This window comes from Rhipicephalus sanguineus, chromosome 7, assembly GCF_013339695.2.
Source record: "Rhipicephalus sanguineus isolate Rsan-2018 chromosome 7, BIME_Rsan_1.4, whole genome shotgun sequence".
In the NCBI taxonomy this organism is placed as follows: Eukaryota; Metazoa; Arthropoda; class Arachnida; order Ixodida; family Ixodidae; genus Rhipicephalus; species Rhipicephalus sanguineus.
Window position 1 is genome coordinate 12,624,556 of NC_051182.1, and position 15,139 is coordinate 12,639,694.

A 15,139-nucleotide genomic window follows, 5' to 3' on the forward strand; every position below is an offset into this window, starting at 1 on the left:
GCGTAAATTCTAACTCGTCATTGTGTTCCGTAACTGCTTCCTTGACGCTGCGCATAAGTTCACCTTGTTCGAGCGAATAAAAGAGATCTTCGACATCAATACTAATTGCCCTGAAATTTCCTGGGTTGTTGTGAGATAAAAATTTTACTACTTCCTCAGAATTCTTCACTAGGTACGGGTCATTGAGACACAGCGTTGAGAGTGCTTTCTGTAGAAAAGACGATACCTTATACTGCCAAGTTCCTTTTTCTGAAATTATAGACCTAAAAGGCACTTCCGGTTTATGCGTCTTAGCGCTGAAGAACAAATCTAGGTGAAGACATTCCGTCTGCTTCACGCTATCTGCCAGACGTTTAAGACCCAGACGTTGTAACAACTGGCATGCTTGCTGTTTAACCCTTTTAGCATTTACTTTTTTGGCTACGAAGTTCCTTTCCACAGCAGAATTAGCCTTTTCCAAAAACATTTGATTTGGCAACACAACGAAAATCCCTTCTTTATCAGAGTTCAGAACCCTTAGCTGGTCACGTGCAAGGGAATTCGCAGCACGAACAATGTTCTCTGACTTACGTCCATGAGTCTCCGTTCTAGCCAGCACATCAACACATTCCGAAACACAGCCTGGCCGGAGGTCGTCCCTGACACGCCTAGATATCTCTCTAGAAAGTGTAATCTTCTCAGGTGGCGACAAAACTGGTTCACTTGCGTACTTTGGTCCTTTCTTCAGCATCTGATTTGCCTCTTCCGGGAGTCTGGCACCACCCAGAACCAAGACATTACCACTTGACGGCTGCGTCTTGCTTTTCTTTGGTAACTTGAGGCGCACTCGGGCCCATAAGAACTCAGTCGTATGGTCCGCTGTCTTCATCCAATCCTGAAAGGAGCGTTGTTGGCCACCCAGAGTCCTGCCTTGGCCGCACAAAACTCTGAGCTTGTCCTTGAGGAAACGCACCTGCCGCCACATTTTGGATTTCAGAACACGGCAAACTTTTCTTGCATGCCCTGGTGAAGGCTGCAGCACTCCGAAGAAGACTTCCACCTCAGCAGGGCATTTTCCCTGTTTGCTGTACCATGTTATTGTCCTTGCTCTGCACACAGTTATGGCTATCAGAGAAGCAATACTTGCTTCATTGGAAAGGTTAGTGTCGTGACACTGAATAGAGCCCGGTGTACAAGAAATATATTGCAGCCGGATAGAAAGTTGGGCTAGTTGGTACGTATGCATTATAGAAGCAGCGCAAAAAGACGTCTTCTTCAGAGTGCTGCAGCCTTCACCAGGGCATGCAAGAAAAGTTTGCCGTGTTCTGAAATCCGAAATGTGGCGGCAGGTGCGTTTCCTCAAGGACAAGCTCAGAGTTTTGTGCGGCCAAGGCAGGACTCTGGGTGGCCAACAACGCTCCTTTCAGGATTGGATGAAGACAGCGGACCATACGACTGAGTTCTTATGGGCCCGAGTGCGCCTCAAGTTACCAAAGAAAAGCAAGACGCAGCCGTCAAGTGGTAATGTCTTGGTTCTGGGTGGTGCCAGACTCCCGGAAGAGGCAAATCAGATGCTGAAGAAAGGACCAAAGTACGCAAGTGAACCAGTTTTGTCGCCACCTGAGAAGATTACACTTTCTAGAGAGATATCTAGGCGTGTCAGGGACGACCTCTGACCAGGCTGTGTTTCGGAATGTGTTGATGTACTGGCTAGAACGGAGACTCATGGACGTAAGTCAGAGAACATTGTTCGTGTTGCGAATTCCCTTGCACGTGACCAGCTAAGGGTTCTGAACTCTGAAAAAGAAGGGATTTTTGTTGTGTTGCCAAATCAAATGTTTTTGGAAAAGGCTAATTCTGCTGTGGAAAGGAACTTCGTAGCCAAATAAGTAAATGCTAAAAGGGTTAAACAGCAAGCATGCCAGTTGTTACAACGTCTGGGTCTTGAACGTCTGGCAGATAGCGTGAAGCAGACGGAATGTCTTCACCTAGATTTGTTCTTCATCGCTAAGACGCATAAACCGGAAGTGCCTTTTAGGTCTATAATTTCAGAAAAAGGAACTTGGCAGTATAAGGTATCGTCTTCTCTACAGAAAGCACTCTCAACGCTGTGTCTCAATGAACCGTACCTAGTGAAGAATTCTGAGGAAGTAGTAAAATTTTTATCTAACAACAACCCAGGAAATTTCAGGGCAATTAGTATTGATGTCGAAGATCTCTTTTATTTGCTCGAACAAGGTGAACTTATGCGCAGCGTCAAGGAAGCAGTTACGGAACACAGTGACGAGTTAGAATTTACGCAGCGTTGTGGGATGAGTTTGGAAGCATTTCTTGAGTTGTTGATGTTTTATCTTAACAACAGTTTTGTCAAACGGAATGATGGGTTGTACGTGCAAAAAACGGGTATATGCATCGGCTCGAGAGTAGCCCCTGTGTTAAGTGACATATACCTAAGCCGAGTTGACCGAGGACTTCAGGATAACCTCAAAGATTTGGCTGGTTCTGTTTTCCGATATGTAGATGACTACATAGTGTTTTTTCCTTGTATTAACTATAGTAGAAGGGCAGCCGATATCTTGAAAGTTTTCCGTCAATATGGCAATGGATTGAAGTTCACGCTTGAGCTGATTAAGAATAGTATATTACAGTTTTTAGATTTGTGCCTTTCATTTGAGGAGAACCATGTTTGTTGGCAATATCTTCCAAGATCGCGGAAACCGTTACTTCCATTTTCGTCTAGACACTCAAAAGTGATAAAGAATGGAATAGCTTACTCCGCCCTAAAATCGGCTCTGCATAAGTCTTGTGAACATGGGATAGAGCGTAGTTTTCTTACACAAATTCAGAGGCTTCTGCAAGCGGGTTATCCGAACTGTGTGCTATCAAGTTGCAGCGAGAGGCTATTGAGATGGGTGAAAGGGCAGAATCGTTCCAAGAAATGCGATGATAAGCAGAGATACGATAAAGTAACAGTGTTGCCTTATGTACACAAACTTACCCATGGCTTGACTAATGTCGGCAATAGGTACGGGGTTAGAACTGTGTTTTCTGCTCCTAACAAATTTTCTGCAATTTGTCCTCTCGGTAGGAAAAAAATAGAGCAGAATGATGTTAATAATGAAGGTTGTGGAACAAACCATGTAAAGCCTACATATGTGCCGTGTAAGTGTGGGGTCGTCTACCAGATACCCCTCACTTGTGGGAATTCGTACGTTGGGCAAACCAGCAGATGCCTTAACGTGCGCTTAAAGGAACACAACCAGTCACTGAACAAATCGAATGTTTCACATCTCGCATCGCACTGTTGCACGTGTGGCTGTTTACCAGTGTTTTCAGACACGAACGTCTTGTCATCACACAAATGCAAGATTACTCGAGAGGTGATAGAGGCATTCCACATCAAAAGAATGGGAGACGCATGCGTCAGTCAGCCATCATTGTCATTGACAGAAAAAGAGTTTGATTATCTACTTGGCACATGTACTGTAAAGTGATGCCTATGTTAGTAACTAGATTAGCGTTTTCTGCTGTTAGACACGCTGTTTTGCACACGTTTTCGTTTTTTCGTTGTTTTTCTTGTTGTTTTCTTCGATGTTATTTCCAAATAAATTTTTGAGTTGCGAGTCAGCGCTCGTCCTGTGTGCTTGTTTATTCTTCGTCTACGTCTTTTTGCGCTGCTTCTATAATGCAAACAATGCGAGGATTTCTAAAATTCAAGTCACTACTTTTGTAAGCTTCTCTTTTTTGCTCTCTCTCTTTGAATCTTGTTGCATACATTGTTAAGCCATCTGCTTGTTGCGGATAATTAAATGATAGAAATTTTCTATTGCAGGCAGCTCAGCCGATGTAGAGAGGGAGGAGCAGCCTGTGACGTACGACATGCCCGACCACACAGTTACTGTGACCAACCTTGAGAGTTGCGACCTCTATGGGGACATCCACATTGGCAACAACCAGGCAGCCGATGAGGACCAAGATGGAATCACCGACGAGATTGAGAAGGGTCGTACCACAGACAGCGATAAGCAGAGGTAACAGTGGTCTGTGTGTTGAGCAACAATGTTTGGGCTTCCAACATATAGTGATTGTTACCGCCAGCCTTATTGTTTCCACAGGAATTGTGAGCTTCATAAGTAGCGTAATTTCAACACCTATATACTGGATAATAATTCTGCTCAGATAGTTAATGTGAAAAAGCCAGATGTCAAGTTGTTTTCATGTATTCATTCAAAGTACCTTCAGAGGCTATCAACAGGATGATATTGCATGGTGTAGGGTCACAGAACACCTCTACAGGGCCGTTCGGCTTCTTCTAAACAAAGGTAAATTGTGCTATAGTGTAACAGGAATTGGAAGAAAGATATGTAACACAGCAATTACAAGTAGCGAATGCAGAAGTCAGCGCTAGGGGGCCCTTTGACAGAATGAGAATTCATAATTGTCAACTGCATTCTTGATTCATGAAGAAGAAACGAAATAAAATTATGCCGACCGAATGAAAGGTTTTATAAACATTGAAAAAGACGCCGACCGAATGAAAGGTTTTATAAACATTAAAAAAGACGTTTTGGCTACCGTACGGTAGCCAAGACGTCTTTTTTAATGTTTATAAAACCTTTCATTCGGTCGGCGTTATTTCATTTCGTTTCTTCTTCATGCTCCTTCCCAACCAGACGATGCTTCGTCATACCATCGATTTCAGTCTTGATTCATTTGAAGAGTATGTCTATCTAGGCCAAATATTAACACAGGAGCCTACTCATGTAAAGAAAATCCACTGGACAATAGGGATGAGATGTTTCACATTCTCTACTTATGACCGGTCACTAAAGCAGGAAATGTGCAACCATTGTACTATTTAGCAGTTTTGAACCTGTAGAACGACAAAGAAACTTGAGAAGAAGTGGCATTGGTACAAGAAATGATGGGTGTAACTTTTAAAAGACAGCGGAGTGTAAAAAACAGTGTAACTTAGCAAGGAGGGCATCTTATAGACTATTTTATGGATGGGTTTTGGTGCCGCCATATTGAACTGGTAACGTTAACATGCCATATTGTATCTTGAACCACTAAACGAACAGTGCCACGGTGGATGTATACGCATGAAAGCGGTTGGGTTGGTGCATTCGACGTTTCTTGACCTTGTCAATTCACATCGCGAGATACGAAAACAAGAAAAGATTTGTATATATAGCTTCTATATGTCGTATGTAAAATTTTTAATAGATTTTCAACTCGTGTTTTGTAGCCTACACCACAAGCTGCTTCTCTAGTCCTGTCTTCTTATTTGACCAATGCTTATTTATTTACGGTAACGCCTTGTTAACTCAAGTAGTGAAAGCTAGAAAAAATTTTTTTATAGATGTGGATTTTTGAGATAAGAAAAGTTGTGCTACTTGCATTAAAAACTTCACTTATATCTAGAGACTTAATAACTGCTACCAGCTTCTTAACAGGAGCTTCTAAACTGGGTCTTCTGAAGGCCTTAAAGAAAAAGCAAACATAACAGAGTTATGAAGAAGGGTGTTGACTTGGGCTTGTTGGTTTGTCATTCTCGTAAACTGTTGCGCGTGAAAGACGTAGACAGGGAACACAAAAAGACAAACACGGAGCAGTCCGTGTGTGTCTTTTTGTGTTCCCTGTCTACGTCTTTCACTCGCAACAGTTTACGAGAGTTATCAAGCAGCTGCGTTTTGTGGAACTGCCTTCTATTCAGTACAGAGCAACCAAGTAAGGCAAGTAACACTTGGACCTAGGAAGGTCACACATGGCATCTGCCGGTCATCATCCACCGCTGCACTCAGCTTTATTTTGCACCTCTTGAGTAGCTGCATCGACACTGTTTCTTTTGCCCTCTGCAGGCTTCAACACTGTGTTGTCTCACTTCATAAAACGGTCAAAGCAGTTGCTGTTGCAGGTGAAATCAGTGGAGCACATCCGGGAGTCCAGAGCATTGGCCTTTTCTCTCAATGTTGTGTTGACAGGAAGGTTGTGTTTGGCTGCTCTCGCATGATGCAGCCACACCATGTGAGCAGCCTCGACATTTGCAAACATGGAGCCTCAAAGCAGCTTGTGCTTGTTAAACACCATTGAAAGCGCATACAAGGGATGCTAAATGACTGGGCGATGCTAGATTTTGTCCTCCTCTGCTTTGATTAGGGCTACCTTTCTATCCAGTGTTGGCAACGTGCTTTGCCTGCACAGCCGACAAAAAAAACTTTGTGCCATGTGCATTGCGTAAATAAAATGAATGCTGAAATTGCACTTCTGGCAGTAGACAAAATGAACTGCACCAGTCTTGCTATTTCGCAGGGCCTGCCTCTGTGCATGTCTGTCCAATAACATGACATGCTACAGGTTTACTTGACAAAGTGGCTATGCTGCTGGGTTCTGACTTCGCAGACAGTGTCCGATTTGCCGTAGGCACGGCTGCCTCATGCTGTACTTGTGAAGCGGTGAAGTTGTAACAGCGGAGCTGTTCTAGGTTGAGCCTTGAGGTGTCATGCAGAATCAGAGCCAGTCACATGGTCAGCAGAAGAGGGGAAAGGAGGGTATGACACAGGTCAGGTGTTGTGACCAGGAGTGGAGGGGCGCAAGCCAGGTCGTATGGTCAGCAGAAGAGGGGAGAGGAGAATATCGGGACCAGGAATGGAGGGTGTCACTCAGGAGTAGAGCCAGGTGACATGCTCAGCAGAAAAGGGAGAGGAGGGTATGAGACAGGAGCAGAGTCGGGTGTCGTGACCAGGAGTGGAGGGTATCACTCAGGAGCAAAGCCAGGTCGCATGACCAGGAGAAGAGGGTATCACAGGAGCAGAGCCAGGTAACGTGACCAGAAGAGGAGGATACCAGAGCAGCTCTGCAATGCAGGTCACATGACCAGCGTGCCGAGGGAGGTCAATGCAAAGTCGGTAACCACCTGAAGATTTTGGAACTACTGCGAGTCCCGCACACTAGGAGGTTGGTTTATCTATCCGATAAATGAATCCTTCGGTTTCTATTCTGTCTAGTTTCTGTCAAACCACACCTTGCAATGGCATAGGTATTGGGTGCGAGGGCCACCACTGGATACGCCAGCGCCACCGTTGGTGTGACGTGCTTGGCACGGATCACATGATCTCAGCGGCCGTGTTGGCTGCTTGTGGAGCGCTGCCTCGTGCTTTGAAAACGGGTTTCAAGTTCCACCTGCGCTGCGTCTGTTCAAATACGGAGGTTTTCTCGCATTTTGAACACAATTGAAACCATTGTAATAGAGTGGCTGCCTCCGAATCCGACGAACATGCTGCTCTACTGCTCGGTGCCGCAGTGCCGGGCGTACGCAATGAAGCTCTGTGACAGCCTACCTACACCGGTACCCGCGGCACAAGAAACTGTGTGAAACATGGGTTGTGAACCTAAGAACCGGCAAGGCAGCCATCGGCTGCGATTTGTGTGTGCAACAAGCACTTGCATGCTTGGCATTGCATGCTTGGCCTCATAGATTGTTTCTCCTTCTACCAGCAATCTCGAAGTGGTGACGCTTTGCTCTATCAATTTGTTGATGGCAGAGATAATTAATAATTGTTGGGGTTTAACGTCCCAAAACCACGGTATGGTTATGAGGGACGCTGTAGTGGAGGGCTCCAGAAATTTCGACCATCTGGTGTTCTTTAACTTGCACCTAAATCTAAGTACACGGGCCTCAAGCATTTTTGCCTCCACTGAAAATGCGGCCGCCATGGTCTGTCATCATCAACCTTCGGTTGATGACAGAGAGCAGCGAGTTCAGTGGAATGCAAAGGGAATGATAATTAAGGAGCATATTGAGAAAGGTATCGCATTTGCTCATGCTTTGTGTGAGCACCAAACTAAACGAATGCACTGAATTAAGAAACAGAAGCAGTGGCATTTGCTTGCTGAAACAACCGATCAATATGCAGTGTGAGACAACTTGTCAAATGACATCGAACCGTACATGAATTTAAACTGAAAAAAAAAAAAAACATGAAACATTGAATCGTCGGGAAGGCGCATCACAAAGTTGCCATAGGCGCACCGAAGTCGTAGTTGTAACGAAATTGTTTTTGAACTGCTCTGATTGTGTCCGCACAACAATAGTTGTTTGTGTACTCACCAATTCTAATATTTTGCAGCCTAAACTTCACAATTTTGCAGCCTAAACTTCACAGCATGGTGCCAAAACACGCTCGTACCAAAAGCGAAGCCATGAGTACGAACATACATGCAGACGCTTATACATGCAGGAGCACCATCAATCGAAGCGAACCCGTGCGATCGCTGGGTTGAGGCTTCTTTATATTAAAGGGACCGACAACTGCCCAGAATATGAAATGAATTGACTCCACCGATGTAAAGATTGTCCGTTGCACTGACTCAAACCAACCCTGTTTTTTTCGTGAGAGATGGATTTATATTTTTATTTCTTCATTGAAAGTCGCGAAAAATGACTTGTGGCGCCTCTGGCGGAAAAAACATGAATGATCCGATGAAGACGGCCACGTGACCGTTGATTGCTGTACGCGGTCGACGATTTTTTTGTTAGTATTGAAATATTGTTCGTTTCTTTGTATTAAAAGGTATTACTCCATAATAATGTACATATAGGCCTGCGTTAGTAGTATGCACTAAAGTGGCGCTGCGTTCGTGTGACATAATGATCCCATGCTCGTCAGCGCGTTTTGAGCAACTTTTCAGCGTGCTCATGCAACCTGTGCACGCAGTTTCCAGGTCGCTAAGATTTTGGAGCGACATAGTTTCGCTACCTACACTTCGTCTCAGAAATGACGCGCGCTACTACTCAGTGCGGCTGTGCATATGCACAGTTACGTTTTCGATTACTTGGCTTGGCTCGTGTATCGAGAGAGTAACGACGCCGGGACAAGCCATTCATGACACAGACGCAGGCAACCTTGAGCGCAGGCGCACACAACGCTGTACAAATACCGGGAAGGTGTATAAAGCCACACATCTCATTGTAACAGCTTGCTATTTTCAAAAATTGTTGGAAAGCTGAAAATAAAGGTGGTTAAGCATAGTTACAGTAACTCCTGCGAAAGCAGAACAACGACAGCTTTCACGAGGGCTAGCGGCATCGCTGTCAATTCTCAGCGTTGCTGGAGCAAGCCTCCATGCGTGTTTGGAGCCTTTCAGGTCGAAAAATACTGCTTATAAAATAACTACGTGCTTGAAGGTAAAAAAAAAACTGGTAAGCGCAAATAAACAAGACAGGGACACAGGAAGACTGAACACGGACAGGCGCTACTTTCAACTAACTTTTATTTATCTTCAACCTCCAATATATACTCATGATACACGGATGATCCTGAGCACGTGGTCACATGGTCACAAATCTAACCGGTTACAGAAAAGCACTCAAAAAAGCACGTTCACTAGCAAACAATGATACGGACGTGTCGCTAACACATGCCTTCCCTCTTGCAGATATATGGAACGCCTCCATCAGTTCACGGGCGGTAGTATCTTTACTCCTGCCTAATATCTTAATGTTCGCGAAAACCGGTGCACACATGCAAGCCTGGCAATGCGCAGGTAAATGCGCGTTCCCATTATTCCTAATTGAGAGCTCATGTTCCCTTGTACGGTCGTTCACGCAGCGCCCGGTTTGGCCCACGTAAGATTTCCCACAAGACAGCGGTATTTCGTACACGACGCCAGTCGCACATCTAGTATACGCCGAAGCGTGCTTCTTTCCGCAACCGCCAGGTTTTATCTCGCCAGAGGAGATTCTGGGGCAAAGCCCAGCCAGCAGGGGCTGGGCTGGCTGGGGCAAGCCCAGCCAGCCCAGCCAACTGGCTGGCTGGGCAAAGCCCAGCCAGCCAGTTTTTTTTTACCTTCAAGTATGAACCAACTCGCCCAGTTACAAGTTTTATTGAACTACGTGCTTTTCGGATAAACCACTGCAGCTACAAACGCTACGAAGGGTGAGCTTCCTGTTGCGCCGTAAAAAAACTGAAATCAGTTGTCGGTCCCTTTAATCCACTTGGTTATACAGGCAGTCTACTCTAACGAGATATTTCACATAGTTTGCACTCAGCAACTGACTGTCTTTCACGCAAGAAGCCGGTTCAAGGTCTCCAACGAGGTGACTGCGTGAAGCGGGCGCTCCGTTTTCTGCAAAGATACAGTGACTGTAAACAACCTTGTGCTCTCTGTTCGTCAAAAATTATTATTTTGACAATGAGGAACGTATTTCGTTTCGAAAGTGTTTGCAAATGTCCTGGAGGGCTTCCCCAAGGTGTTTTTGTAGAGCGCGACAGCAAAACCTATGGGGAGCGGTGTTATCCTACCTAGCACGCAATCGAGGTGCGCCCAATAGAGGGTGTCTCCGTAACTGCTCGCCCTCAATACGTCTAGATGCGCTAAGTGAGAATGGTATGGTATTAAGTTTGAGTCTGATGTGGTACCAATCTTTTAGCATGCTGAGGTCTTTAAACAGTTCCGCATGGTGCTTTGGCTATGGAGTCGCTATGTCTCCAAGGAATCTGACAACCTCTAATGCTTGCAGCATGGGGAAACCCAGTAGCGGAGTAGTGAGTGACTACACTCCATAGAGTCACTGGGCACATCCTTTCCCTTGCCACAAGAGCTGGGTGACGTATGATTCCAGTTCACGAAGCGGTTGCCCTCTGGGACCTGTCAACAAGTTGTCCACTTAGTCGAGCTGAAGGGGTACTGCAGGGAAATCGGCTGGGACTGCAGAAACTTCAGCACCAGAGGCAGTATAATTGTCTACAGTGACGTCCATGTACTTAGTGTTCTCAGGCGTGACAATTGTATCCAGGTGGATAGGAGCCAGTTTGTTTAATTTTTCTTTGCGGGAGCGACAAACAGAGGCGAAACGTCTTTCGGCAATAGTTGCAGATGGTCGCACGTGCTGGGCATTCTGAGCGTGGATGCAGTGTTCGCATCCAAGCTGAAAAAAGTAAAGATCGCTTGGGAAGAACCCGAAATCCGGACAGCTGGAGGCCACCTAATAACACAAACTGGAATCTGCACGGCAAGGATCACGATTGGTGGCCAGACTTATCCGGTGAGCTTCGTAGTCCTGCAGCATTGCTCAAGAGATGTCATCCTTGGTATGGACTTCTTAAGCTTACACGGTGCAGTCATCAATCTGAGATCCGAGTCGATAACGCTGTTCGCAGACAAAGCACTAGCGCCGCACACGCCGCCAGGAAAGCACGCCGTGAATGTGCTGGAAGACCAGGTCACCATTCCCCTTCGCTCCTTTGTCATTTCCGTCGGCACTCAGACATCAGCAGACCTGGAAGGCGTCATTGAAGGCGACCAGCACCAGTTGATTAACCGCGCGATTTGCGTCGTAAGAGGAATAGCCGAGCTGCAGAGAGGGAATTTCACACAAATTTCAGCAACGAGTACAAGCACGTGAACAAAGGCACAACGGTCGCCTATATCGAAGAAATTGTGGAAGCTACCAATGCTTTCGCCCTCGTCGATTCTTCCGAGCCTACTCCGACGAACCGAGCTCCCCAGCCAGCTTTCGACGTCAATCCGAGCCTTCCGAAGCATGAGCAAGAACAGCTCAAAACCCTGCTCTTGCAATACAAGGACTGCTTTTCGTCGACGTCAAGAATTCGGCAGAGCCCAGTCGCAAAATACCGCATCATAACAGAGGAAAGTGCCAGGCCACTCCGCCAGAGCCCGTACAGAGTTTCGACGCGAGAACGCGAGGCCATAAAAAAATAAGTCGACGAAATGCTACGCGACGACATCATCCAGCCTTCCAAGAGTCCGTCGGCGTCACCCGTGGTGTGAGTGAAGGACGGAACGCTACGCTTCTGCGTCGATTATCGCCGCCTGAACAAAATCACGAAGAAGGACGTCTACCCTTTCCCACGGATGGACGACACCCTTGATGTACTTTACAACGCGCGGTACTTTTCTTCAATGGACCTCAAGACCGGCTATTGGCAAATCGAAGTGGACGAAAGAGGCCGAGAGAAGACTGCCTTTATGACATCAGACGGCCTCTTCGAGTTCAAGGTGATGCCCTTTGGCCTTAAATTTGCTTGGCACCTGCGACTTTCCAACGCGTTATGGATACAGTACTGGCAGGGCTGAAGTGGCAGACTTGCCTCGTGTACTTGGACGATGTCATTGTGTTTACCTCAAACTTCGACGAACACCTCCGGCGCCTTGACGCTGTACTTCAAGCAATCAAGACCTCTAGCCTCACCTGAAAGCCTGAAAAGTGTCGCTTTGCGTACGACGAGCTACTGTTCTTTGGTCACTTGATCAGCAAGTCCGGAGTGCGGCCAGACCCGCGGAAAACAGCTGCCATCGCTGCCTTCCCGCCACCCACTGACAAGAAGACCATACGCCAATTTCAGGGCTTGTGCGCCTATTACAGACGCTTTGTCAAGGACTTTTCACGGATCGCTGAGCGACTAACGCCACTCACGAAGACCGACGTCGAATTCACGTGGGAAACGGCGCAAGTTGAAGCATTTCAAGAACCGAAACGATGCCTGTAGGTGCCACTGATACTTGCGCATTTCGACGAATACGCCGAGACGGAAATCCACACCGATGCAAGCAGCGTAGGACTTGGCGCCGTCCTTATGCAGAAGACTGGCGAACTGGAAAGGATTGTCAGTTATGCTAGCCGGTCGCAATCCAAGGCAGGAGATAACTATTGCACAACGGAAAAGGGGTGTCTTGCCATCATCTGGGCTACGTCAAAGTTTCGCCGCTACCTCTACGGCAGACCCTTCAAAGTTGTGAGCGGCCACCACGCCTTGTGCTGGCTAGCTAACTTGAAGGACCCTTCAGGTCGCCTCGCACGGTGGAGTCTGAGGCTTCAGGAATTCGACATTACCGTCATTTACAAGTCGGGAAGAAAGCACTCTGACGCCGACTGCCTGTCTCGTGCCCCCGTCGACCCACCGCCGCAGGACTACCAGGATGACTATTTCTTGGGAACCATAAGTACTGACGACTTCGCCGAACGACAGCGAGCTGACCCGGAACTCGGGGGCCCTATGGAATACCTCGAGGGTAGTACAGCCGTTGTTCCGAAGGCATTCAGGCGAGGACTGCCATCGTTTTACCTGCGAAACGGCGTTCTCCTATAGAACTTCTAGCCACTTCGAGCCAACTACCTTTTCGTTGTGCCCTCAGCATTGCGACTAGAAGTCCTCCAGGCTATACACGACGACCCCACGGCTGGACACCTTGGTGTTTCCCGCACCCTTGCCAGAATACAGGAAGAGTACTACTGGCCGCGCCTTGCCGCCGACGTCACTCGCGTCGTAAAGACCTGCCGAGACTGTCAGTGACGCAAGATACCACCGACTAGGCCAGCCGGACTTTTGCAGCCTATCGAGCCACCCCGACGACCGTTACAGCAAATCGGGATGGACTTACTGGGGCCGTTCCCGACGTCGAATTCTGGAAACAAATGGATCGTCGTAGCCACCGACTACCTTACCCGCTACGCAGAGACAAGGGCCCTGCCCAAAGGCAGTGCTGCTGAGGTAGCCAAGTTTTCTGTTGAGAATATCGTCCGGCGTCACGGCGCCCCAGAGGTTCTCATTACTGACAGAGGCACGGCCTTTACTGCGGAGTTAACCCAGGCAATCTTGAGATACAGCCAGACGAGTCACCGCCGGACCACCGCCTACCACATACAGACCAATAGCCTCACCGATCGTCTAAATAAGACCATCGCCGACATGCTGGCCATGTACGTCGACGTCGAGCACAAGACTTGGGATGTCATCCTTCCGTATGTGACCTTCGCATACAACACAGCCGTACAAGAAACGACGCAGATGACGCCTTACAAGTTGGTTTACGGAAGGAGCCCAGCAACGACGCTCGACGCAATGTTGCCAACTGCCACCGACGAAGACAATCTCGACGTCGCCGCGTATTTGCAACGCGCCGAAGATGCTCGCCAGCTCGCCCGCCTGCGCATCAAGAACCAGCAGAGGGTCGACAGCCGTCACTATAACCTTTGACGACGCCACATGGAGTACCAACCCGGTGACCGCGTGTGGGTCTGGACGCCGATACGCCGACGGGGACTTGGCGAGAAGCTTCTTCGACGATACTTCGGGCCATACAAGGTGCTTCGACGTCTCGGCGCCCTTGACTACGAGGTCATCCCGGACGGCATTACGAACTCCCAGCGCACGACCTGAAGTCGTCCATGTCGTGCGCCTTAAGCCGTTTTTTGCGCGTTAGCGAACCTGGGGACTCTACTTTTCCCTTTGTTATTGTAATTTTTGTGTAGGCACAATTGTTTTTTGTTTCCTTCTATGTTCTGTGACAAGCATCGGGACGATGCTTTTTCAGAGGGGGGGCAATGCCACGCCCGCTTCTTGAATGATTTTGATGTATTCGGGTTTAACCGGCAATGACGGTTAGCAACGCTCGGCGCTGACAGCGCGGCAGTCTTCGAGAAGCTTGGCGATTGTAGTAGATCACTTTGTTAAGATTGCGCGCAGGCCGCGCACAGCCTAGATTATTCCGGAGCTTGCGCGGCCACCATAAAAAACACGGCGCGTCCCAGCCATGAGCAGTTTTTATCGACGGCCGACGTTCTGTTCGCCGCTATCAGTGTACAGCGTGCATTGTTGTAGTTATACTTTCCGTTTCCCGGCCACAAGTTCGGCCAAATAAAGAGTTTCATCTTCGACACGCCGAGTGCTGCCTTCGTCGACGTCACGACCATGTGACAATATATACATCTCATTTTTTCCCCCACGTACCCGTTTGCTGTGTCTGCTTGCGTACTGAACGTCCAGTAACCTACAAGCTTGTCATTCCCCGTGGACGACTTAGCGCTGACGGCGTCGGGTGACCGCTCGTTACACGTAGGTTCCTCATTTGCCAGGACGCGAACGGGGGGAGGGGGGTCTATCGGCAGATCTTAAAGTAACTGCTCATGAAAGGAGACAGAGAAGATAACATCGTCGTTTTTGCAGTCAAAATTTCGAACCGTGTTAACGTATGGTTTGTCCCAGCAGTGCACTATATTTTCTAGCACGAAATACGAAATGGCACAAAATACGAAAGGGTAATGACGAAATAAGGAAATATACAGTTTACGATAGCTCAAAAGGAAGCGCTTTACTGTTTAAAGCGAGGCCGAGTTGCCTTAGAACTGCAACAGGGT

At 47.6% G+C, this 15,139-nt stretch overlaps 1 protein-coding gene across 1 annotated transcript in view; it reads left to right on the forward strand.

Moving 5' to 3' along the window:
* The window catches only part of LOC119399293 (nucleolar protein 12), a 56,760-nt gene that overhangs the window by 14,454 nt on the left and 27,167 nt on the right, over positions 1–15,139 (forward strand). Inside the window, exon 2 of the mRNA XM_037666107.2 lies at positions 3,812–4,010. Coding sequence (XP_037522035.1) covers positions 3,812–4,010 — 199 coding nt within the window. The remainder of the gene's footprint in view (positions 1–3,811; positions 4,011–15,139) is intronic.